Source organism: Hoplias malabaricus, chromosome Y, assembly GCF_029633855.1.
Source record: "Hoplias malabaricus isolate fHopMal1 chromosome Y, fHopMal1.hap1, whole genome shotgun sequence".
Lineage (NCBI taxonomy): Eukaryota > Metazoa > Chordata > Actinopteri > Characiformes > Erythrinidae > Hoplias > Hoplias malabaricus.
Window position 1 is genome coordinate 77,740,416 of NC_089820.1, and position 26,385 is coordinate 77,766,800.

At 43.3% G+C, this 26,385-nt stretch overlaps 2 protein-coding genes across 3 annotated transcripts in view; one reads left to right on the top strand and one right to left on the bottom strand.

Moving 5' to 3' along the window:
• Window positions 1–293: 293 nt before the first annotated feature.
• Window positions 294–10,400, top strand: LOC136677919 (RNA-binding protein MEX3B-like). 2 transcript variants are annotated; one of them, XM_066655626.1, is made up of 3 exons: window positions 294–658; window positions 1,600–2,106; window positions 5,054–10,400. In XM_066655626.1, exons 2-3 carry the CDS (start codon window positions 1,662–1,664, stop codon window positions 6,445–6,447), a joined length of 1,839 nt encoding a protein of 612 aa, XP_066511723.1. In that variant the 5' UTR covers window positions 294–658; window positions 1,600–1,661; the 3' UTR covers window positions 6,448–10,400. The 2 variants fall into 2 exon arrangements, with proteins under 2 accessions (XP_066511723.1, XP_066511724.1); XM_066655627.1 differs by lacking the exon at window positions 294–658 and adding an exon at window positions 1,392–1,472.
• A 1,757-nt stretch (window positions 10,401–12,157) lies between these two features.
• The window catches only part of LOC136677937 (protein unc-13 homolog A-like), a 57,379-nt gene continuing 43,151 nt past the window's right edge, over window positions 12,158–26,385 (bottom strand). Inside the window, exons 31-40 of the mRNA XM_066655655.1 lie at window positions 26,089–26,166; window positions 23,120–23,208; window positions 22,407–22,556; window positions 21,721–21,844; window positions 20,944–21,000; window positions 20,546–20,626; window positions 20,209–20,356; window positions 17,990–18,082; window positions 17,698–17,857; window positions 12,158–16,590 (exon numbers count right to left, since the gene is read on the bottom strand). Coding sequence (XP_066511752.1) covers window positions 16,299–16,590; window positions 17,698–17,857; window positions 17,990–18,082; window positions 20,209–20,356; window positions 20,546–20,626; window positions 20,944–21,000; window positions 21,721–21,844; window positions 22,407–22,556; window positions 23,120–23,208; window positions 26,089–26,166 — 1,272 coding nt within the window. The 3' untranslated portion in view covers window positions 12,158–16,298. The remainder of the gene's footprint in view (window positions 16,591–17,697; window positions 17,858–17,989; window positions 18,083–20,208; window positions 20,357–20,545; window positions 20,627–20,943; window positions 21,001–21,720; window positions 21,845–22,406; window positions 22,557–23,119; window positions 23,209–26,088; window positions 26,167–26,385) is intronic.

Consider the following 26,385-nt stretch of genomic DNA (forward strand, 5'->3'; position numbering starts at 1 on the left):
TGTCCTTTGACAATTAGTTTATATATATATATATATATATATATATATATATAATATTAGAAATCTGCATTTTGTGGCTGAGGATGTAAAATGTCTGGAGAGAGAGACGGTTTGTAGGAAAGCCGGGGGTCCTGTCCGCAGTTGGTAAATAAAGTGCCCTGCGTCCGGTTGTATGTCATAACCGGCGCGCGGGTACGCGCAGGCGCGCCACCGGCTCTCCGCGCGCCTATTGCGTGGCCTTTGAACCCATTGTTGTGTCGCGGGTGACGTCAGCGCCGTCGGTGTGCGCGAGAGACGGGGCAGAGCGGCGGGCGTGCGCGTGGCGAGACAAAGACAACGGAGAAACGAGGCACAAGACACGGGCTCGGTGTGTGTGTGTGCACACATACGTGTTTCTGTTTGTTTTTACTGGTTTGTGTGGCTCTCCGCGCTATGGAAATGTGAAGGACTACGCGAGCGGACACACCGAGCGATGGCAAAGTGAAGATATATATGTGTATTTTTAAAGAATTTATTAATTTATTTATTTACCCGGTCTCTTTCTCTCCGCTCTGTTTTTAAACCCTTCCCTAACGTAAAACAAAGAACCAAAAAAACTTAAAACTTGTCTACAGTTTAACGCTATCCCTGTGTGGGCTCAGAGAAGAGGAACCGGGAGGTGAGTGTAATGGGCTCTTGTCTTTTTCGCCGTGTTCTGAACTTGCGCTGTGCGGAGCGGGCTGCGGGGCTCTGGGTTGGGAGGCTGCTGCTTGTGGTGAGGTTGAAGCTGGCTTCCCTTTTTACATTTTCCGCTCCACCTTAAAATGCTGTGGCAGTTGAGATTCTTGCGCCGGAATGTTGGACTGCACCGACATTTTAAGGTGGAACGGAACATTTAGGAAAGTAAGCCAACTTCTGCCTCGTTAGCTGTTTGTAGGTAGATGTTCTCCACAAACAAAGGCGGCGACAACGTGACTTGCCTCCCCTTGCTAACAGGCTAACATTACTTTCTGCTTAACAATAAAATATATAGATTAAAACTGAGAAATTATTTTCTTCTGCCGGTATGTGTCTGTTTGCAGTGTAAACCCTCGTTGTGTGTGCCGTATTCGCGCGCACACGCTTTATTTTAAGAAATGAACGCTTGTTAAAACATGGGCTGCGTCTCGCATTGCTCCAGGCTCCCTATGTAGTGCCCACTTTGGCGGTCCCCCTACAGCCAAATGCAGCGCATTTTTAATTGTTTGTGCCTCTGTTTTTAGTTATTATTCAACAGTGAGTTGCAAAAGTACGTGGTTTCTTTTGTGTATGCTGTTTCCTTTTGTGTACAGGTCATTTTTACTGTCATATATAGGGAGCAGTGAGTTATGTGGGACGGAGCCCAGTGTGCTGCTAATTGTGATGCTATGTAGCCGCGTTAGCTTGTCGGCTAACAAAAAAAAATTGGAGAAAGAAACAATAAGGACAAAAGCGGAGACGAGCTGGCGGTAACGGTAAAGTCTTGAGTGTGGCACATGAACTAGACTCTGGGACGTAGTCTGTGGGCAACGGTTAATTCTCAGTGTATGCACTTCTTACTGTATTGTTCGTCTGAATCCGATTTTTTGTGGTTTCTTTCAGAGAGCCGTTCCCACCTTAAAAGACAGCCCGGAGTCTGATGCACATCCACGGGGACAGTTACTATGCCTAGCCCCTTGTTCCACCCTGAGATTATGGATCACGACGTGCAAAACGGGGTCCCTCTGCCCCGGGAATCGGACCCCGAGTCCCGGGACGAGGACCATCAGGAGGCGCTCCGCTTCGCTCTGGACCAGCTCTCGCTCATGGGGCTCGACAAAGTGGATCCTCTGGACGGCACGACGGGGACCACCGTGCCTGAGAACTGTAACGGCAGCGGAGGTGGATACGTCGACCTCCAGATGCTTGAGCACCGTGAGTCCCCCACCTCCTGCTCTCCGTCTCCGGAGTACTACGGTCCGGGAAGCTACCACCTGAGCGGCCCGCACCCTCACCCGGTTTCCAACGACCAGGGCTCGGTTCTGTGTAGCCGAAAGAGGAGCGTGAACATGACCGAGTGTGTGCCCGTGCCCAGCTCCGAGCACGTCGCTGAAATCGTTGGACGGCAAGGTATAGAGTTACATAGAACTTAATGCATGCATAAGGTGAATAAACAACAACAGAGTAACTTTGCCTTTGTCTGGGAGCTGCTGGAGTACAGTGTTCGCTGATGTACTCACTTAGAAATCAAAAATAAACAGTAATGCATGTTCACTCGGTATACACGCTTGACCTTTGGAAAGTAAACAACAACAACCACAACAGAAAAAACCTTCTCTTTGTCCTGGGGCTGCTGGAGAACAGTTACAACTCTTTTGCAGAAAGGTGTTCAATAGTTTGACGCTATTTTTACATATTTATTTGAAATGCAGTGCATGTTACACGTTAAAGAAACGTAAACAACAACAATAACAGCAGCAGCAGCAGGGAAACTCATCCTTTGTCTGGGGGCTGCTGGAGAGAGGTAGCGAGCTGTCATGTTGACGTCCACTCCTAGCAAAAACAAGCTCTACTTAGACATGGAAAGGGGTTCTTAAAGATATCTAGAGCCATTTAAGAACCTTATTCAAGTAGGCAAATGGTCTTTGGATGTTTATTGGTTTTATACAACTTCCCTTTACTGTTTAGTTCCTGTGTTTGTGAAATTAATAACAGGGAATGCTTTATTCTTTGTCTGGTGGCTACCTGAAAGAAGCAAGGCACTGTCACATATCTACAATTATTTGTTGTTGATGCAGGTCATAGAAGCTTTAATTTTTTCAGTATTTTAACATTTGTAAAAATAGTGGAACGTTTTTTTGACCCTGTGTAGAACTACGTACCTGAGACACTCCATTAGCAAGCAGTGAGTTCTGAATGTTTTTGGTTCATGGGTTTTATATGGAAATGAACAATTTCTCTAACCCAGAGAACCTTCCAGAACCATTCTTAGGGAGTGTAGATGTTCTTGCCGGTAAAGCACAGGGAGGGTTCAGGCAGTTTCAGAGATTCTGAAAGCCTTCTCTCTTTGTCTGGAGTGAGCTTGTGAGAAGTTATAGTTGTGGTGTTTGTGTGTTACTCTCTCTTAGCAAACAAGGTTATTTGAATATAGAGGATACTCCACATCTCTGAGAGGAACCAGTGGTTCTTAAGGGGCTCTGGAGTGGCATTTTCTTGTATTTGAAAGAGTGTGAGGTGTTATGAAAGAGTAAGGTCAACGCCGGCGTGTGGCTTGTTTTTGCAGAGCTTAAAACTCCATTAGAAACGTGTAAACGATATATAAGATTTGGGAGAACGGGGGAAATGCTTTTGCCACGGGCCTGATTGTCTGGTTAGACCTTCTCGGGCAGATGGAAGTAGCTTTAGAGGGAGAGGGGGAGGGGGTCAAACAAAGCGGCAGATTGTCGGGTAGTCTGGACGTGTCTAGCAGCCTGCCCCCAAACAAAAGAAGCGTATCGACCGACGCCTTTTGGCCAGGCCCAAGTCCACGTACACGCACTGGACTTCTGCCTCGCTTGGTTCTTTATGACCGACCGACGCCGGTGACCGTGTTTATGTCTGTATTGTTGATAACGCTGTGCGCAAAGTAGGGCCGCTGCGCCCCGGGACGCGTCAGGGCGGTGTTTGCTGCCTCTGCGGCGCACGGGGTGCAGTAACCGCGCTGAACCCGGGCTTTAAGCCCAGGTTTCGTGCTTTTTCACACACTATCGTCCGCACTCGCGGCAAACCGAAAGGGCCGCGGAGCCGAAAGCGTCTGAGCGCTGCGTACGGCATTGTTCTCTTTGTTTGAAAAAGCCATGCTTTCTGCCTCCGACGATGACATCACGCAGCACGCTCGCCATTGGCCGCGCGCAGGAAGCCGAGCGCTTTTAAAGCGACAGGAGCGCGGTGTTGGGTAACAGCGCTGCTACATGCTAACAGCCCTTAAACCTGAGAGAAGAACGACACGTATGTACACACTAACGGCCCCACCTTAACGTCCCCTCCAGAAAACATGTCGGTTTTACACTTTAAACCGTTAAACCGTGTTCAGAACCCACTCCCCTAAACCAAACCCTTTGTTATGTAAGTGACTAGCCTTCATGCTATACCATGCATCAGTGTAGCACATGACAAAGGCACCACAGCAGCTAGGTACTTTACAAATATATTTTGCTCTGTACAAAAAGTCTTAATTGTCATATTTACATTTTTCTATTTATGGTGTTTTGATGGTAATTTGAAAATCCCAACTGCCATTAGATTCTCAATCATCCATAAGCAGTGAACCAATTGAAAAAGTCCCTTTTGAATGGGGATTTTATTTTTTTTGCTTTAACTTCACACTGAAAGTTAATGTTCTTTGACTCTCCTATTAAGTTATTGTTTTGAAAATGCAGTTTCTTGCCTTAAAAGTCATTAGTTTGATCGCTTGGACGAGCAGGGAACTAACTCAGGGTACAGCACTTTCTCCTATCTCAAAATCTATGGCCTGTATGCCCTCAAGCAAGGCACATAACCCCTAAACCCTAACTGCTTTGCAACACTGAGGCGGCTGCCTGCTGCTTTAGGTGTGTTCCCACTGCCCCAATCATTAGTGTGCCGTAGATGGGTTCAATGCAAGGTCAATATCTTGTCATTTGCTTTCTAACCTTCCAGACTCAGGTCCTAACTTTCTACTGCAAATTTTATAAAATGGTTAAAATGCTTTTCTGTTAACTTTTGTTTATTTGTTAATTGTGTTGTCTACAGTGTTATTTTTTTAAATATATTTGTCCTTTTCTGCATAGGAACTAATTCTCTAAATTCTCTAAATCCTTCAAGGTGTGTTGTTTATTTTTGTTGACAGTCAAGACAAAGGAACGAGGGCAAAGAGATGGAGGTTATAAGTACATAATCATTAGACAGAGGTGTTCATATACTTTATAAAGTTCAGGTTAAGTAAGGCAAAGTTGTCAGGCTTTAAGTGTCGTGGGCCATGCTGGGTTACTGTTACTGCTGTAATTTGTAGATTTCTCCTAGAGCCTGTTAAATATCTACCTTTTTTTTAAAATTGCAGGTTGCAAGATCAAAGCCCTTAGAGCAAAGACCAACACTTACATCAAAACCCCTGTCCGAGGAGAGGATCCAGTGTTTATAGTAACAGGCAGGCGCGAGGATGTTGAGATGGCAAAACGTGAGATCATCTCTGCCGCAGAGCACTTCTCCATGATCCGCGCCTCTCGTTGCAAAGCTGGAGCCGGTGGTGGAGGTTCTCTTCCTGGCCCTCCTCATCTTCCTGGCCAGACCACCATCCAGGTGCGTGTTCCCTACCGGGTAGTGGGCCTGGTGGTGGGGCCTAAAGGTGCCACAATCAAGCGCATTCAGCAGCAGACGCACACGTATATTGTGACGCCGAGCAGAGAGAAAGACCCTGTGTTTGAGGTGACTGGAATGCCAGAGAACGTGGACAGAGCGCGGGAAGAGATTGAGACGCACATCACCCTCCGCACGGGTGCCTTCGTGGACCTGCAGGGCGACAACGACTTCCACAGCAACGGCACTGATGTCAGCCTCGAGGGCCTGAGCTCGTTGGGTCTCGGCGCCACTTTGTGGTCCCGTGGTAGTGGCAGTGGTCATGGTCACACAGCGCAACCCCCTCCTCCTCCACCTCCTCCACCACCGCTACCCCTTTCGGTGCACCACTCCACCCGCAAGCTGTCATCTGCCTCCTACCACAACGGTGGCCTGAATTCCGACAACTATTCGACCAGCCGCCGGCCCACCGAAAGCGGCAGCCCTACGAGCCCCTTCAGCACAGGCAGCGGCAGTGGTGGGGGCTTCACCTTCGGGGGCGACACTGCTCCTGGCCTGCAGGCCACGACCTCTGACGACCTGAGCTTTGAGTTCACTGGCTCCAACATCTGGGCTCCTTTTGTGAACGGTGGCAAACAGCCGCAAGCCATCCGCCGCAACAGCAGTGGTCTCACAGGTGGCAACATCACACCACGTCTCTCACCTACCCTTCCAGCCGACTCCACGGCCCTGGACCACCCGCTGGCGCGCCGAGCTCAGAGCGATCCCCTCAGCACGTTGTCTTGGCTCCAGACAGGATCGTCCTTCTCCGGAGGAAGCAACAGCAGCAGTGGTGGAAGCACCACCGGCTACTCATCATGCTCAGCGTCCTCGCTGCCCGGAGGGTCCCCCACCGACTCAGAAGGAGGTAGTAGTGGAGTGGGCGTGGCCTCTGGCGTCTTGGGCCGCCTTAAAGCCAGCGGCTTGGCCAGTATGGTGCCTGGCGGCGGCAGTAGGGACTGCTTTGTGTGCTTTGAGAGCGAAGTGACGGCGGCACTGGTGCCCTGCGGCCACAACCTGTTCTGCATGGACTGCGCCGGGCAAATATGCCAGTCACAAGAGCCCGAATGCCCAGTGTGCCACACCCCCGCCACACAGTGCATCCGCATCTTCTCTTAATGCCACGCTGATGAGGGTCAGGAGTTGAGGGGGAGTTGCTCTTATTAAAAACCTATTGAACATCCAACTGTCCTACTATTTAGAAAGTCTGTGAGGAGAGAGGAGGACGATTATCTGCAACCTGCCTACACATAGGATTTGACAGTAATAAGTAACATATTAGATATGACACTATTCTGATGTTGACTTGTTATTATTAATATTAATAATAATAATAATAACTATGATGACAATATTATTTGCTGACTCATGTACTTGTCCCAGGCTGTGGATTCAGCAGGTTGTTTGTGTTTTTTTGGAACAGAAAATTTCATTGTGGACAAGGAGGATGGATACCAGTGTCTTATCTTTCTTTAGGCATTAATTTTTATCTAACGCCAATGAGTCTGTCCATGTATTATACATTCCCCCTCCCCCTTCCCTTCATTTTTGCTTCTGAGCTCAGCCTGACCACAGGTTATTTTTCGCTTGAGACTTTTTTCTACTTGCAGATATTTTTCGATTTAAGCTGCATAGGTCTGCACTTTTTTCTAATGGCTCGTTTTGAAATTTTTTCAGAGGGACGGGAACGCGCTTTGTTTTTAATCCTGCGTTTTTGTGTTTTTGTTTGCGCTGTTGAAATTAGCAGCAACACTATGACAACGAGCCTGTGAGCTTGGAAAAAAAAAAACGCAAGACTGTGGAGCCTGCACACCCGTCAGACCAAAATATTACAGATTTTTTTTATTATTATTATTATTATGATTTTTTTTCTTTTTTTTTTTTTTTATTAATGAAGAATGAAACACTTAATATTTATTCAAGTTAAGAATTGATATCCAACATAATGGTTAATGTTCAATATAAAGATAAGTAGGTAGATAGAATAGTTAACGTTGCATAAGAAATATCTTTACAGTGCTAAGAGCTTGGTGTTCCGCCTGTCTCTTGTCTTCGTCTCTCTAGCCTTGCAACCTTAAAACACTCATACTCCAGTCCAGCAGAGGGTGCTGTTAGCTCCTCTATACCCGATCAAGCTCTGTGGCTTGTGTGTCTTCTAACATAGGGCAGACTGGTCACTTCATTACCACAGACACTCTTTTTTTTTGTATATGCTACTACGATCAAAAAAAGGTCATGAGATTTGTTCATTCCGGTTTTGTGCCCTGTCAGGAGAAGGTGCCAAAACTAACATTTACAACACCACCACAGACATTGCACAGTCTGGAGTCGCCTTTTAGTCCACGGAAACCTTATCTGTTACAGTTTTTATTGTTCTTAGAGAGATTCTTTTAAATGTTAGCTGTCCTGGTTATTGCTGCGGAGTTGGACAGATTTAGCCTCATCTCCATCAACCACATTGTTCATGGAATTTACTGAATTTTAGGATAGATAGGTCTTTAACTTTTTGCAAGAATGTTTCTCCTTACTGTGGAGGGGTGTGTGTTTGTGTGTGTGTATGTGTGTGTGTGGAGGAGTGGGAAGTTTTGTTTTAATTAGCGGACTGTTGTAGAGCCACCCCACTTTGTGCACTGCGACACATTGCAATGTGTTTTCTTTTTTTTTTTTTTCTCTCGTTCTTATTTCTTTAAATCTCCTGCAGGGGCCACAGTGGATGTATTGGGCCAAAATGGAGAAAACACCAGTCTTCCGCCCCTTCTGTTAATGAGCTCTTTAATATGCTCCTACTTTGAGTATGAGCGCCTACACAGCAGTGCTGTTCTCCACAAAACTAGTATGGAGTTTACTTCCTATGATTTCATGTCGTCGCTGTCCTGTCAAGACCTTGTATATTGTTTTGTTGCCCCCCCCCCCTCCGCTTACATTTAGCTGCCATTGTAAAGCCAACCAGAAGAAATCACACAGCATCACTGATGCGAGGTACCACTCTTTGGAAGCATGACAACAAATTGGTGCCCCCTTGTGGAGAGTGGTTACACTGCTAAATGCGAGTGAGTTACAAGCCTGTATAAAAATCTCATCAGATTAATAGAATTAATCTTACACATACGAGACTTTGCCACGACAGCGATGATATGCAGCCGGAACATGTTTTTGTTTGGTCCTGTGGCATGGTGAATATAGTCGGTAGCCCTTTTGAAAAGATGGATTTTTCTGACAAGCCATGACATCACAGTTTCTAAAGGGCTTCCTGTGACTGCACTGCAATTCAGGTCTCATTCAGTTAACAATAACCAGGAGAAAAATCCCAATCAGAACCTGGCAGCTATATCACCCAGGGCTTCCATACACTGTTTGTGCAAACGTCCGAGAGCTGCAGCAGTGGGTCAGGCTTCGGAGCAGCTAGCGATCTTCCTGGTGACCTGGCTTGGAACGGAACTGAGATAGGGACTTTAAAACACTGCATTTAAAGGCTGAGGATAAGGGTTGAGGCGTCTTGTTTTGCATATAGTTTGTGTCCATGTTTTCTGAGGTCTTAGGAGTCTGTGAAAGCAAGCAAGCCTCGTCAGTCTGGTCCACATTTCTCATACTGTGTCTTTCTTGAAGACGTGTGTTCTTGCTTTTGTCCACGTTGGTGGTGTATTGCATATAATTTTGTCGTGCCAGACCAGTTGACGGTGCCTTGGTGGTGCAGATCACTAACGACCGTCGGTCCGTTTCGGAAGCAGACACGTTATTCTGTGTTGGTTCACGCAGCACACGAGTCACCCCATTGCCTGTAGCCGAGTCGTAAACAGGGACAAGTTCTCAAGCGTTCTTTGGTTCTTTGTTTCCTGCCGTTACTTTAAACGCAGAACGTTTTTCAATAATGCGATGGAATGAAATCTCTTAAGTATTTGTTCAGTGTGTGTGTGACACGGCATCTGAGCCCGCCTTGACAAACTCTCTCTTTCTCTTATTATTATTATTATTTTCCCTTTTGAAACAAGTGATTTTTGTGAGTTCCTCAAAGTCTTGGGAATCTATCAGCTGAAGTTTAGGTGTTTTTTAGTGAGATTAGTTTTGAGAAACGTGTTCAAAACTGGACCGAGGGTGTTCTTTTTCTGGAAGTGTACAGTAGGAAAACAGATTTAAAGGTACAATAAGTTCCGAGTCAGTAGCGTACTGTAAAGGAGCCTCCGAATCCGTGTTGTCTGTGTTTTTAGGCAAGTCTCAGAAACCTCAGAATCAGCCTTGAGGACGAACCTTTTCCTCCAACAATCCGGCACTCCCAGCCTGGACACAGACACCACAGAGACCTGGAGATGGAATGTTTTTATTTTATTTTATTATTTTTTTTTTTCAATCTGTAATCCCCCTTCCCCTTCCCTCCCCCTCCCTCAAGGTATAAAAACAGGGTTTACAGAAGATGTTCTGAGGAGAGCTCTAGGGCACGGTCTTACATCGGAACGGCATCGACTGCCCTGACTCTGCTCTCCTTTTTCTAGGTTTTGTTTTTGCTTTAATTTCTTTTGTATGCAGAACCAAAAGTCATTTCAATAACAAGGTTTCGGACCTTCCTGTAAATACCCTGAATTACAATCATTGGGATTTGTTTTTCCAGAAGTACAAAACTGATAAGGTTAATGTAGTTTTTAAAAACATGTATCATTATTTGTAAGTAAACTATCTGCATGTCTTGAAGCCATCAGGCGTTAGCTAATAATTTTCTAAAGAAAAAAATCGACAAAAAAAAACTTTTTACACATTTTATTTTTACAATTTATTTGCTTACCTTGACATAAATATCCCAGATTATAATGTGACCCTTTTATTACTGCAAATTTATCTTTATTTTCCATATTTCTGTTTCCTGTGTACAACATATAGGCAATTTATAACAAAATGAGAAAATTATTGAAGAAATTTAAAATTGAAATATATTTTATTTGAAAGTTTATGGACCTTCTAGCCGTGAGTTGGAACAGTTGTATACTCGTATGATTCGAACTGACTTGACGGTTATAAGAAATGTATCAAGAGTTTTATTTTTTATGCTTCTTTAATAAAATCTTGTTTTTTGTTTTCGTTTTTTACTGTAAAACAATAAACATCAGCGTCTTGGTGCTTTTCATTTGGTTTACAGCAGGACGACACCAGAGGAGTTCTTCAGTTCTGTGCACGGTGCTAAGACTCCAGTTTGAGGAGGAGTCATCATTTCTTTGTTAGATTCTTTTAAAACAAATTGCTTTGAGATATATGGACTCTCGCAGGACTGTGATGGCACTTTACTGTACATCACTCTGGTGTCTGCATCTTTACAACTCGTGTTAACCAACAATATTGAGGAAGGTGTTGTAACTGTAGACCTTTCTGTTTTAATGAAAGGAGTGTGTAGGTGTCGTGTTGCTTTATGAAGGAGCCTAGAATAAGGGGCTACCCTTCTGCTTCATGAAACAGCCGTCCGAACCACGCCACTAGAGGACAGCAGCACTTCAGTGAGTGAATGACTGTTTAAATTGCCTTCTGTTTTTAAACTGATGTACAGTCACTGCACTTCTCTACGTTATTTCTATTCCACAAGCTGGTCTTTGTTTTGCTGGACGCCTGGTACTGATTAATCTGTAGAGATCATAGTTACACATAAAACATAGGAACAGCTTCAAAGCCCCAGCCCCTGGGTGCTACACTAATCAGGTTTGCAGTTGCCTTTTCTATTTTGTGTTGTGATTATTACCTTCAACCCTCTATTCAGGACTTCTCTATAAAATAAACTCCAGCCTTGTTCTTAAACATTCGAGTCACCAACAGGAGCCTAAGACTTACTTGGTCTTTTTGTAAAAAACCATCCCGGTGTAGAAGTGAAAGATGGCTGATTAGAGCATATTTCTCTGTTCTCAGTTGTGCCCCTCACTTTGGGAAGTTGTGTGTTTTCAAAGCTTTGCTGAAGTCTTTTCCAAATTGACCACTCTCTAATAAATTTTTACCCAGTTCCCCCTGGACACAATCTTTTGACAAGTGTTCTTTTTTTTAGGGGTTATTTCGTGCCAGATGTTCCACTCTTTTACATCTGTCGGATGTCTGATACTGCCTTTGTGCCTGTGCTTTTAAAGCTTTGACTTTAACACTTCAGTGAAATATGCTGTAACTGCTGTTAAAGATGCAGTCAATAACTTTGTAACTTGAAAGTGGTGACCATTAAGGGCTTGAAGGTGCACCGTCCAGTTGCTGGAATATGTTCTGGGTGCAAAAAAGTGGCAAACAATACAAACCACGCCATATATGTCCAAATGAATGCAGACACAGTGATATTAATAAGGAAGTATTCCAAACTTCCAGTAGAAGGAGTATCTTTTCCACAAATACTGTATTTTGGAGGAATTTAAAAATCCAGTCAATCCCAGTAAACATTTAGCCGTTGATTCAACGTTGAAATAACGTAATGACTGCCGTCTAATCAACGTTCTCTTAAGGTTGAAATTAAAAGTTGAAAAGACGACTATTAGACGTATTTTGGACGTCCAATGACGTTATTAATTGGTCCCGAAATAAATTACTTGTATAAAACGCATCTTGAACGTCCACTGACGTTATCGATTGGTCACCACTTAACTAACTTATTAAGATGGATTTTGGACGTCCATTGACGTTTAAAATATGTCCTTGACGGACAGACTACTTTTAGACCTATTTTGAACGTCCAGGGGCGTTCCTTGTTTTCTGGGATATATTTAAAAAAAAAAAAAAATAGATGGTGAGTGTATGTTTTGTTCCAGTGTCTTGAAGCTCATGTGTACATTTCTGCATTAGAAAATAAGTCCAGAATCACACCGAGTGGTCAGTTTTTTAATAGGAAGCAATGCTGCATTAATCCACCACCGTCCTCATAAGAAACCATCATAGAATGAATAAAAATAAAAATTAGAAACATCCCCAGTATAAAAACATCCTCTCATGCTTATACACGCTACATTGGTTTGTTTGTTTTTTCTTTATACGGCAATGTACGCACAAGCTCTTGACTTTTTTTTATTTTTTTTTTATTTTATTCCTTTGAAAAATAAATACATTTTAAAATATCTTAAATAAAAACCAAAAGAAATGTACAGATAAATCCATCGACAGTTGGCAGCGTAACATCAAAAAGACACGTGCTGGCACATTTAGAGTTCACTTTTCCCATCATGCACTTGGTTTCTATTCACAAAGTGGGCACCATGGCAACCGCGTCCGTGGGCATGCACACATGCATATGGGGGTATTCATGCCCATTTGTGCTTGAGCCAGTGTGTGAATGTGTGTCTCTCTGCGAGTGTCAGATGATGGATGATTTCTGTTATTTTAAGCATGTGTCAACATTTCATCATCTTCACGTTCTACAGAATAAAGGCCAGAGTTGTGGGCATCCAGAGCCACATTGGATTTGGTTTCAAAAGCACAGAAGTCCGGAGTGATGTTACAAAGCCCTCAGAAGAACTCCACCACTGTTTACAACACAAACACCTTAGGCTCGATCCATTGCATCCCGCTCATAAATCAGAAATCCCTGCTTGGTTCTGACAGGAATCCTGCGTAAGTGTGTGCAAGCGTCTTTGTGCTGATTACTCTCGCTCGGCCTTGTAAACATTTTGTGTTCTATTCCTATGTAGACAAACCGCTAGCCACTACGATGTCATTTAATTGCACTATGGTTCAGTAAAACAGCAAAACTTCAATGGCTATGTCTCCGTGACTGGCTCTCATCCCACAGAAAACCACTTAAATTCATTTCTATCGTCTACTTTACCTCTCTGCTCTCTATACAGTCATACATATACATTTATATACACCTATCAACCGTAACGTAATATCTGATACTAATATATGTGTGTGATATGTATAAACGTTGGGATAAAACATCTCAAAAATGGTCATGTTTAAAAAATGAGACTTAAATGAGGGACAATTAATTCTGGACTGTTTCTAACTCTCCAAAATATGGCAAAAAAAATGGCTGGGTTACAAAGCCAAGGTTATGATTATTGACAAGTTTTCATTTATTTCAATGGCTTCTAAAATGGAGAACCTAACTCTGATTTGCACTTTCTCCTATAAACTGTTATCGTCCCTTAGCCTGCACTTAGCCTTGGTATCTCCCTGTTTATCCTGGGCCAAGAGATCCAGAGCACTGTTTCTAGTCTCAAAGTATTGCTATAGAATTAAGACAGATGTGACTACATTAGACTGCACAGAACATAAGAACAGCACAGTCCAGCCAGTGATGCTGGAGACCAACAGAAGGACCAAAGCTTGTTTTACTGATAAGTTACAGCTGTACACTTCAACATGACAAAGATGGTGCTTTTGTTTGGTGGAATCTTCTTCTAAACCTGTTAGAGAGCTAACACCACTCTTTGAATCCATTTAAGTTTCGCTTAATTATCACCAGTGGATGAATACAGATGACAGGAGTAATGGAAACCTTTTTTTTTTTTTAAGTTGTTTTGTCTGTATTTTCTCTACATTTGTCTAGGTACCTCGCCCAGTGCTGATTATCCCCTGCGCATACAGTCTCAAGAAAAAAAGTATGGTAGAGGTACATTAATGTTCCTAAAGGTACAAACAATGTAAATGTACCTTTAAAAGGTATAACAGTGGTTTTAAATTCCAGTCGTGTTCCTTAAAGATACATTACAAATATTCGCCTTTGTAGAGAATGTAATCTTTCGTTATAGAACCGTGTAAAAAAGTCCTGAAGGTGAAAATGGGCGTATGAAATCAACACCACTATTATAGAATATGGTACAGATATGTTCCCTAACTAAAGGTAACTTGACGATACCAGTGTACACTTCCTTCAAAGTCAATCATTTAAACTTTTAGAAATTGACACTAAAGCTGAAGCAGATGGTCAGCACCTCTATAAACAGACAGAGTAACTAGGCCATCTCTCAGCCAGCAGCACCAATTAGGAGCCCCAAAAACTCATGGGTTTCTGGATAAGGATCCTTTCGTTTTTAAGAAAATTTAAAGAGACTCTTTCAAAAGGCAAATTTAGTGTCCCTTCTCAAGTTGAAGTAATCTGTTCATCAAACTTTCCTTTAACAAATACGTTAAACTGGACACCTAGACTCCCTGCCTGGGACTTTTTGGCCAGTAGCCATTACTTGTGTTTCCTTGTTTGGATTAAACAGATGAGCTACAAAATAGACTAAAACACAATGTTTACTTTTTCTCTGGTGGAGTACAGATTTCTCATGAGTCTTAAATCTGAGTAGAAATAAAGCTAGTGTTTTAAAATCCAGGAAACTATTAATGATATATGAGGGGCATTTGCTTGTTTATAATTTAGCCTAGCCCACATGAACTAGCCAAGGTTAGCATTTGGCTTATATGCATAGTGCAGGCTAACTTGTAATTAGCTGGCAGAGTAAACCAACTTCTGTAGCTTAACTAGCTACTAAAGCAAAGTGGGTGAACTTTAGTGAATGTGTCCCACCCTCAAATCTCCATTTTAACACCTGACATATGTCACATATTTCCTCACCAGCACAAAGCTTGTGAAATCCTTGCATTAAATCCACACCATCATTTTTGGACTTCCAAAAGAGAACAGGTCTAACATGTACCATATGCAATTGGACAAACAAACAGAAGCCCTATAAAGCACAGCGGCTGAGCGGCACATGGAGAGAATCACAGTGTTAAAAGTGGCTTGGCTTCATCATGCACAACATGGAGGACAGGAGAGAGACAGTGCTTACTGAATCAGACAGACAGAAAGAGACAGAGAGGCAGAGGGAATTAAAGGAGTTAAACTCCTAAACATGCAACAAGGAAGGCAGAGTGCAAAGTATTCAAAATAACGCAAACCTCATTGTGGATTGAGTTACAGTTTTTTGTTGTTGTTTTTTGTTTTTTTTACATAACTGTGTGGTTAAAGGCTGTGTCTCAAAACCTAGTGAGCAACCTTGCTCCCTACATAGATGACTGTGTTAAGGCAGCATTTTTTAGTCACTCTATTCAGAAAAGCCATCATTAACTGCTCCTGATAGCATTACTCTAATATTCAACAAAACAATTGTTAGCTGAAACATTAGCTAGCTGAATAGCTTGAAGCTAGCTAGCACATATACATTTGAGCTCCCTATAATTACAAAATAAAAGAACGCAGCTAAAATAAATGTTTTTAAAATACAATATAAAGCTGCTGCTAGGTTTTGAGACACAGTTCAAATGTTAGCAAAATGCTAAGGGGTGAATCTAAAGGATTGAGGCTATGGTACCTCTGTACTTCTCAAGGCAGCAATGCAGTATTTTTAGCAGGCAATGACAGGATAAAATAAATCAACAACTTCTAAAAAAAAATACTCAAAGAGTGTCAGAAACGTGACCTCTGACTGGACAGTATCCACACGGAGCTAATCACTTAATGTACTTTTGGTTTTAATACAAGCCCTGTGACATGCTGAAGTCTTAAATCTAGAGTGCAAAAAGAATGAAGCTGTGTGTGTGTGGTTATATTTGAGCATGTATTCGCTGAACTCACTATTAAAAAGTAATAAAGGGAAATATGAAAGAGCTATTCCTCTGACATCATTATTTGCTTCAGATTTTAATTGCTTTAAAGTTTTGTACAGAGATTTATGTTATGCCACTATCCGCAGAGGCACAACAGTTTAGAGTGGAATATCATCACTGTCCAAAAGCATTTCTATTTTTGTTCTACGTCATCTGAACACTGGGGATGTCCTTTAATCGCTGGAAAGGTTTCATGAAGAATGGACCAATAGAAATGTTCTAAAACGACGTGAAATAAAACCTCTTTATTAAATCATATACTCATTAAAACTAAAGAATTATTTACCCGGTCCTGTAAAGTCTGCCATTTTGGACAGTGATGATATGGCCTGCATTTTCTGGATTGACCTTCTCTGGAGTAGTTACTACGTGCATTTGTGGCTAAATGTTTTTTTGGGTGCGGATATATGGGCTATTTTTCTTGCTCGCTCTTAACTGCCCCTTCCCTCCTCAGCCGAGCGCTGGTCAGATTTGAGTTTGACAAACTCCTTGGCCACTTCGTCGTTGTTGCGCTGGGAGAGGATGCGCAGAACCGTCAGCCCCGTCTCATCCATGTGGACGCGTTTACCCAACGGCAGCCAGTATGCCCCGCTTCCCCGAGCCACCACGTCCTTCAGCTGCAGCACAGTCATGCCCACTGTCCGATCTTCACGAGCAAAACAGTAGTCCTTCACACACACCTGCAGCTCGTAGTTCTCAGGACCCAGTTCACTGCCCAGAACACTGGAAAATTGGATAGAGGTGTAGAAAAATATCCATGGCAACTTTCTCTGACAGTGATTAAACTTAGCATGAGGCCAACCGCATCTTTGTTTTGTTTATATGTATGTATGTATGTATGTATGTATGTATCTTTACACTTATATAGCGCCTTTCTAGACACCCAAGGACGCTTTACAATGCACACTGCTCAGAACGCTCAGAACACTCAATCCACACACACACTGGCGAGAAGCAGCAGCCCAGCATACTCTCGACCAGGAACGACTGTCCACCTGGAGGACTGCATTGGGCACTAGGGTTTAACCCAGGATAGAGCGCCAAGCCGGAGCCCCCGGAGGAAACCCATGCAGACACGGGGAGGACATGGAAACTCCACCCAGATGGGACTTGAACCCAAGATCCCAGCGCTGGGAGGCGAACGTGCTAACCACTAGCCACCGTGCCGCCCAACTGCCAACTGCCACTAATGCAGAGCTATTGGAAAGCTCAACACACTCAGAGGAGAACACTTTTGACCAATTATTATGTAGCTACAAATGCCTGTGATTGACACTCTTTATACTTTAATTCTTACTCACAAATTTTATGTGAGTGTGTTGTCAAAGCTCTGTCAGAAATTGTGTTCCGGTGTTTATACCCAAGAGTATATTATTTTCTTGGGAACAGCAATACTGAATCATATCTTACTTTGTAATTTAGCCATAGTACATTCTTCTAATTCAAATATCAACTGCTGAATATCCTCCTCCACGCTTCAGATCAGCTGCCCACGCTCCTGCAACCACCAAGTGCCTTGAAGCTGCCCCTACACTGAAGTTCTCAAGGACTACTAACTATCATCACCAGCAGATTGACCAGAGGAGGATGGGTCACCCCTTGTGAGCCTTGGTTCCTCCCAAGGTTTCTTCCTCAGCTGAGGGAGTTTTTCCTTGCCACTGTCGCCCCTGGCTTGCTCACTTGAGGGTTTTACAATTTGTTTTTACATTTCATGTCAAATCTTGTCTTACTGGAATTCTCTGAAGCCGCTTTGTGACAACATCAGTTGTGAAAAGTGCTATATAAATAAATTTGATTTGATTTGATTTGAATAGTGAAGGACAGACTTACAATTGAATGGACTCAGCAAACTTTGGCGACCAGCTGTTGTTCTTAGACTTGGTAGCAAACTTCCTCTTTTTGTCACTGAGGTGAGGCCCAATGATGTAGACTTCCACGAAGGGTCTGAATATGCCCTGGGTCTGCCAGCGGAGGTCATTGGCCGCCACCACTGATAATTAGAGAGAAAAAGGCAAATATACCAAAGAAGCTAAAGATGTGTAGAGAGGTTTAGCCACAAATGAGAAGTGAGTAGAGTGATAAACCGATGAGGAAAAAAATGCAGAGAAAGAGATAAACCAACCTTTAACATTGATCTTGTGTCCTCCAGTGTTGGGGTCACTGAGGACCTCCACGGTCATGGACACCTCTCCCACAGCATCATCCACATTTGAGGCTAAAACACAAGGTCAGAGGTCAGGGACAAATACATGTATTCAGTGTGAGGTGGGTCAGATATAGCAGTCTCTGTTTATACATCGCCATGCAGCTCATGCACGAGCCTGTGTGATTCCACGAGTTCTATTTTGCATTTGTAAACTGGATTGATGAGATGATGCATTAATTTGTATACTTCAGTTGGAAAAAAGGTAAAAAAAAAACATAACACAATTTATTGCACAAGACTACAACAAAATTCTGAGACAGTGAACACACACTGATGAAATCTATTTTGCTCCATTTGCTTATGCACAGGGATCAATCTATATCCATCCCATATTGATGAAACACAACAGGTTGATCCCCAGTGTAGAACCTACACCCTACTGCCCACAGTCTATTTTTCTGGCTAAATATTGCACTGTTTCAGGGGAATCCTTCTCATTCCCTCAAGCTTTTCTCATTTCTGTCCTGATCCAAAAACTGCATCTGGCAGCAAAACTAAGATATCTACCCAAAAGTCCATCTGCTGATTAAACTGCTGTAATGAATCAAATCATTGCTATTAACTAATTCTCAGAGTAAAAGCACAGCAATAAAGAGTCAACGTTGGCAGGGAACACACACAAGGATCTTGGTTTTATTTTCTATAACCTGTGAGGATACATCTTCCAATGATTTATGCATTCTGATTCTCCATAATACAAATAAATACTGGATTTAATGTAAATATGGAGAATCATGTCAGCAGTCAAAATCAAATGTGATTGTTTGCGGTCAGACTGTAAGCCCCTACAAGTCATTCATTCATTCATTCATTATCTGTAAGCACTTATCCAGTTCAGGGTCACGGTGGGTCCAGAGCCTACCTGAAATCATTGGGCACAAGGTGGGAATACACCCTGGAGGGGGCACCAGTCCTTCACAGGGCAACACAGACACACACACTCACACCTACAGACACTTTTGAGTCATCAATCCACCTACCAACGTGTGTTTTTGGACTGTGGGAAGAAACCAGAGCACCCAGTGGAAACCCACGCAGACACAGGGAGAACACACCACACTCCTCACAGACAGTCACCCGGAGGAAACCCACGCAGACACAGGGAGAACACACCACACTCCTCACAGACAGTCACCCGGAGGAAACCCACGCAGACACAGGGAGAACACACCACACTCCTCACAGACAGTCACCCGGAGGAAACCCACACAGACACAGGGAGAACACACCACACTCCTCACAGACAGTCACCCGGAGCGGGAATCAAACCCACAACCTCCAGGTCCCTGGAGCTGTGTGACTGCGACACTCCCTGCTGCGCCACCGTGGTGCCCTGCCCCTACAAGTCGATAAGTCCAATTTTACAGAGCCCTGATGTGCTAGGACACATGCTCAATCCTGCGCTCCTCTGTTCTCCGTCCTGTATGTATCTGGACCACCACTGCAGCAGCTGGACTGGGTGGGACGTAGCCCACACCTATTAACGTAATTACCTAACATGCATACAGGAATATGCAAATGAATCATTTGCATTCATTAATGAGAATGAGCTCTTTGTTAGAGTGCAGTCATGCTCATGCAAGGGGCAGCAGCTGTGTGTCCAGAGCCCTTCAGGAACATACCCTTCTCTGGGTACACATCCTCACTGGGGGTAAACCTCACCCCTTTACCTCCATGGACTGATAGAGAGAATAACGAGGGAGGTAGAAGAAGAGAAAAAGAGAGAGACAGCAAGAGATATTGACAAGGAGAAGGACAGACAGTAACACAAATATACACGTTAAAAGTTTAAAGCAGACAAACAGTAGAAATAGTCAGTAGAACCACAGAGAGAGAGAGAGAGAGAGAGAGAGAGAGAGAGAGAGAGAGAGAAGGGAAGAGTAAAAGGAAAGTGTAAAAGAAAAGGAGCAAAAAAGGATAGCAAGTAAAAAAAAAGAGGAGTGGTAGAGAAAGAGAAAAAAAGAGAGAGAAAAGGACAGAGACCAAAGAGAGGCACAAATATTTAGAAAGTGTGAGTGAGGGGAAAGGAGAGACAGAGCGTGAAAGAGATTGGTAAAGAAAGAGAAATAGGTAGTGTGCACAGATGCTGGACATTGTGCAGATAGGTAAGTGTGTGTGTGTGTGTGTGTCTATACCCTGAGTATGCTGCGATTGTATGAATTTCCTGATGAGTTTGTCTGTGGCCTGTGTGTAGAGAGAGAGAGCATAGCGCAGAGACTGCAGGTCTGGGCTCTTCTCCAAAAACGTCTTCTTCAGACCCACCCCACCAGCGTGGAAGTATTGCTGTTACACACACACACATACACACACACACACACACACACACACACACACACACACACACACACACGTCTTCAGTAACATCTCAAAATACATTATTATTCAAACACACTTTCAGTGTTTGGTGATCCACAATGTCAGCCTGCATTAATGGGTGCCAAGAGTAAGATGTGTGTGTGTGTGTGTGTTCACCTTTATGGTGTCTAGCGCTAGTTCAATGACTGCACACTGTTTGGGGGTGAGCGCCTTGGCCTCCTCTCGCACCATGTGCTCCTAAAGGTCCCAGACAAAAAGTCAATTAAATACAGTATGTATATGTATTCATTAAAATATACACATATTATACACTAGTTATCAGAAGTGCAAAGTTGTGTTTGGGGTAGCAACATTTTCATTATCCAATATAATCATCATTATAAACACTGTGACTGTAGCCCTCTTGTGCAAATACAACTTTTATGAGTGATGGAGATGCTAAAGGGGGGGGGGTATCAATTACTGTTTATTATGGGGTTAAACATTTACTCCTCTATTAATTTTAGATTTTATTAAGTTATTATTTTCATCAGATGAAAATATGGCATCTTTACCTTCAGCTTGGAGAGTTGGCCCAACTCTTTAGCAGCACTGAAGATGAGCTGCGTGCCCTGAAAACAGAGGAAATCTTTGTGACACAAAGAACTATTGATTTTTCATTAAAAGGAATCATAATGAAAAAGTGTTGAGCTCAGGATGAAAATCATAACACACAGACACAGTCATCAACCTAAAAGAAATGTCCACTCTCCGTCCACAGACCTAACACACACTCTAGACTGCATTAGATCAGAAACCCATCTCCTCCTGTAGTGCTTAAAGACAGGAAGCAGTGAGTGTTTTCTCTCCCCAGCCTCTCTGCCCAGCGGATCAGATTGGTGTTTTCATTCTTGTAATGGTGCAATCTGATCACTCAGAGCATTTTACCAGAAGAGAACTCTGGTGGACACTGAGGGAACTGCTGTGTCAGCACGTATTCAGCACCATGTACAGAGGGTCTTATGCTGGAATACTGTACAGCCAAATGTTTATGATCTCCTACTCAGGGCTGTTAAAGGGGAGTGTGTCCTCATTTGCTGGAGTAAGAGCTTCCATGCTTCTGTGAAGGCACTGCAACCGATGCTTGAACATTACTATGGAGTTTTCATTTATATACAACAGGGTTGAACGATGCCTGTCCTGGAGGGCCTCTGTCCCGCACGGTGTGGTGATTTCTTTCTGCCAGGACAGGGGGGTGTGTTTTCACAAAGGGGAATCACCAAACATGGCTGAACCCCTGAAATACAACATACAGGAAGTGTGTGTGTAAGATTTAGGAGATGGACTCTCACTGTTTGGTCTGTAAGTTGGGGAAGAACAATGGTTTTCTCCATGGTGTTCATGACCAGTTTCCACAGCTCTTTGAGAACACGCTTCAGAACGGTCTTCTCACAGATCTTAGCAAATAATGTTAGACTGAGAGAGAGAGAGAGAGAGAGGGAGAGAGAGAGAGAGGGAGGGAGAGAGAGAGGGAGGGAGAGAGAGAGAGAGAGAGAGAGAGAGAGAGAGAGGGAGAGAGAGAGAGAGAGAGAGAGAGAGAGGGAGAGAGAGAGAGAGAGAGAGAGAGAGAGGGAGGGAGAGAGAGAGAGAGCACAATTTAACTTCTGTCCAATTATAATGTACATTAGCACTTTACAATCTGAGCAAAACTAACATAATCACGTCTACAGATGTTACTGTATTTTTACTGTTTAAATGCATAATTTAAATGAATAATTAATCAGTTACTTGTGAACTACTAACAGTTGACAGGTGACATTACCTGTCATTAACTACACACGTCTGAGTACTACATTTGTCTACTACATTCAGAATCTCTGTTTCCATTCATGGGAGAGAAATGTATCAACCACGTTAAAGAAGCCGCTACAAGACCAAGGATATAAGAGGGACATAGTCTGCAGATCAGATACTGTGTGTGTGTGTGTGTGTGTGTGTGTGTGTGTGTGTGTGTGTGTGTTTGTTTGTGGTCTCTTACTTGCTGTCAAGGAAGTCCATGATGGGCTGCAGGACATTATCAGCATCCTGGGTGAGGCTTCCGTTACCGTTAGCAGGAACATTAGCCCCCTTCACCTGACTCAGGATATCCCCCATCTGCCTTACACTCACTTCAATATGGGGCTGGAAACTGGATACACACACACACAGACACACACAGCCATGAAGACTCAAGCTAGTCTATGTATTTGAGATGAATTCACATATTTTGCTGAATGTAAACCGGTGAAGTATGAGCATTTATGATATGCTAGCATGTTGTTAGCCTAGCAGCTCCAGTACAAAACTTCAAAAGCATTTGGTGAACATACCAAAATTATACTGGATGAGAATATGAATTTTATTGATTTATTCTTATATGCTGTCTTTAATTCTCTGGGTCAAGAGAACATAGAAATGTTTTCTATTTAGCTGATGAGCAAAATTAAGAAAAACCCCAGGAAGAGCTGTGCATCCAAATATTATCAGTAAGAAACCTATAGACTCCTTTAGAAAAGCATTATTAAGAAATCTGTAAAAAATTGGTTTATCTATTACAGTACTATATATATATCTGTGTTCACCTTCACAGGCATGGTCCATACTAGAAAACATTTGTTTAAAGTCTCTTTGACAGACTGGACTCATTGGGCCCATGGGTAGATTTTACATGTCCCTCAGTAGTGTGTTAGTGCCTCTTCCAGCAGGACTCACCTGACTGCAAAGATCCGGCTAAGGTCGTCCATCACGTTATTGAGTTTGACCTGCAGCTCCTTCAGGAAGTCACTGGCCTCAACGTTCAGCTGTGAAAAAAGACACAAGACGATCCCATCACTGCACATGGGCACTGATAAACGGCATTGAAATGCAGATCGCAAGGCTCTCAGGAAGCAACAGAACATTATCAACCGTAAATCTCTTCAACAGGCTGAACACACATTCCCAGCAGTGAATTAATGTTCGGAATATGCTGACTTTGCTGGAATTATAAGCAGAAAGTCAGGAAAGGTAAAATTAAATGATGTATCAAGCACTCAAACGCACTCCATTGAATGAATAATTGTTCGGTATACATAGGCTGGGCGGCACGGTGGCACAGCAGGATTCCTTCTCCGGGTGACTGTCTGTGAGGAGTGTGGTGTGTTCTCCCTGTGTCTGCGTGGGTTTCCTCCGGGTGACTGTGAGGAGTGTGGTGTGTTCTCCCTGTGTCTGCGTAGGTTTCCTCCGGGTGACTGTCTGTGAGGAGTGTGGTGTGTTCTCCCTGTGTCTGTGTGGGTTTCCTCCGGGTGACTGTCTGTGAGGAGTGTGGTGTGTTCTCCCTGTGTCTGCGTGGGTTTCCTCCGGGTGACTGTCTGTGAGGAGTGTGGTGTGTTCTCCCTGTGTCTGCGTAGGTTTCCTCCGGGTGACTGTCTGTGAGGAGTGTGGTGTGTTCTCCCTGTGTCTGCGTGGGTTTCCTCTGGGTGACTGTCTGTGAGGAGTGTGGTGTGTTCTCCCAGTATCTGTGTGGGGTTTCCTCCGGGTGACTGTCTGTGAGGAGTGTGGTGTGTTCTCCCTGTGTCTGCATGGGTTTCCTCCGGGTGACTGTCTGTGAGGAGTGTGGTGTGTTCTCCCTGTGTCCGCGTGAGTGTGTGAGTGAATGTGTGTGTGTGTGTCTGTGTTCCCTGTGAAGGACTGCCGCCCCCTCCAGGGTGTATTCCCGCCTTGCTCCCAATGATTCCAGGTAGGCCTCTGATCCTGAGGCCAAGTGACCTAGATGTATCAGTGAATCTCTAACTCAATTTTGCTAAATCAAACGAGCTTAACTAACACATCTCACATTCATTAATATTTTTAAATTAAAAAATATTGGTGATTAAAATGACTGATCACTCCTTCAAACACAGGCCAAGCCATGGGAATTAGATAATTAATCAACGACTTAGCCATGACACAGTTAGGCAAGGCACGGAAGGAAGATCATTAAGTCATGAAAGCAAATTAATTAATGAATGTACTCATTAAATAATTAATGCATATAAACAAAAAGAAAATGTGCACATCATTTGCAAATCAATTCCCTGCAGCACAAGAATAACCTCTTCACATTTGGGAATTTTTTAATTAATCAACCTTATTTTTACAATTAGTTTAAATATTCCCAGTGAGGACCGTGGGGATCTTTGCGAATATTAATTATTAATGTGACAAGTGTAGGTGTCATACATCTAATACAATTCATTACACAGTAAACCTTTTAAACACACGGTGGATACAGCCTCAGGAGAATATCCTCCAGTTTTAAAACGCTGTGAAAAGGACATGGTATCAGACGGAGGGGCAGTGAATGGTGTGTCATGCAGAAGTTGTGCGTAAATTGTCTCCTGGTGTAACAGGTGACCAGAGGCTGGGCTGTGGAGGAGGGAATGACTAAGAGCTTTTGGAGGAGACAGACTGAGTGGGAGTTTATCCTGTAGGGTGACTCAGGAATAGGTGCAGGATGGATGGATAAAAGTTAGAGAGAGAGAGAGAGAGAGAGAGAGAGAGAGAGAGAGAGAAAGAGAGAGAGAGAGAGAGACAGAGAAAGAGAGAGACAGAGAGAGAAAGCGAGAGAGAAAAGAAAGAAAGAGAAAGAAAGAGAAAAAAGAGAGAAAAAGAGAAAAAAGAAAGAGAGAAAGAGAGAGAAAGAAAGAGAGAGAGAGAGAGAAAAAGAGAGAAAGAGAGAGAGAGAAAGACTGGTAAGTAACAGGAAGATGTAAGTGCTAAGCACAGCGTTGCAGAGGGCATTATAACAATAATATTTAATTTGTAGTTTGGAACTAGGACTCCCCTAGTCACACACAATACTGTTGAGCTGGAAGAATGTGGGCAAGCACCTGCTTTCTCTGAAAGATATAAACTCCTCCACTGCTTCTGTTTGAACTGCTGCTAACCTAGCCCCACTGGCTAGCACTACACACATGGAAGAGAATGCCAAATATCTAGGTCTGTTTTGCCAGCTAACACACGCCTGTGCTGAGTCTTACAGTGATCATGATGAGGGGAGAACGGGGGGGGGGGGGGGGGGATCCTACCCACCCACAGAGCAAAGCCAATTGTGCCCCGTTGGACTCCAGGCCTCAGGAGGCTGGACATCCATCTCCTGAAGATAGGACCAACTCTTGACCACTCAGGAACCCTCAGTTTTAATTTACAGAGCAGCTTGCTGCCCAGGTAGGCACTGACTTCACAGACAGCTGTTTAACAGCATTCTAACAGTCATTTGTCCTCATGAGGCAGATCATTGAGTCGCTCTGAGCGCGATTGCGTCACGGCCTGTTCCCGTCCACTGCGCGCAACCGGTGTTTTTTTTTTTCCACTCAAAACATATTTGTAATAGACGTCATTGGGTCATGTGCTAGTTTCTATCAGTAAACGTGTATAAGTGTTTACCGGTCCTCACTACTAACAAAAATGGGAATTTTGATGATATCTCCAAACGCATTCTGACAGTTCTCCACAAGGAGGCGCTGTTAAAAGGGAGGAAACCACATCAGCGGCAAGAAAAGCTGGTAATAAAGAGGGTAATACAAGAGCTGAAGCCATTGTGAGAAACTGAAAATGAGGATTGAAAAACCTCAGGATTAGATGCCTTTAAAAGTCATTTATATAAAAGGGAACTATGAAGATTGCTATTAAAGAATGACATGGGGTTAGTAAATACTCACGTCTTTGCCTCCCATGGCCTCAAACATCTTTTCCAACTGCACCCTCAACTGCTGGATGTTATTAATGATGATGCAAGGCTGAGCAAGAGAAAAGAGAGAGTTTATAAATGATTAAAATCACAAATACGTTGAAGTACAGCTGGGACAGTAGGAATTATTCAGGGATTATATTTAATGGATAAACAGGAAAAAAAAAACATTCCAAACCTGAATCATACGAAGGGGAATACAATCAGTGTGTGGCTCAAGCAGTGAAATTACTCTGAGCACTTAAACACACACTGACCATATTCCCAG

Excerpts from the sequence above, each read along its gene's own strand:
- LOC136677919 (XM_066655626.1), top strand. The coding sequence starts at position 1,662 with ATGCCTAGCCCCTTGTTCCACCCTGAGATTATGGATCACGACGTGCAA. Across the intron at positions 2,107-5,053 it reads TGAAATCGTTGGACGGCAAG|GTTGCAAGATCAAAGCCCTT; the intron begins GTATAGAGTTAC and ends TTAAAATTGCAG.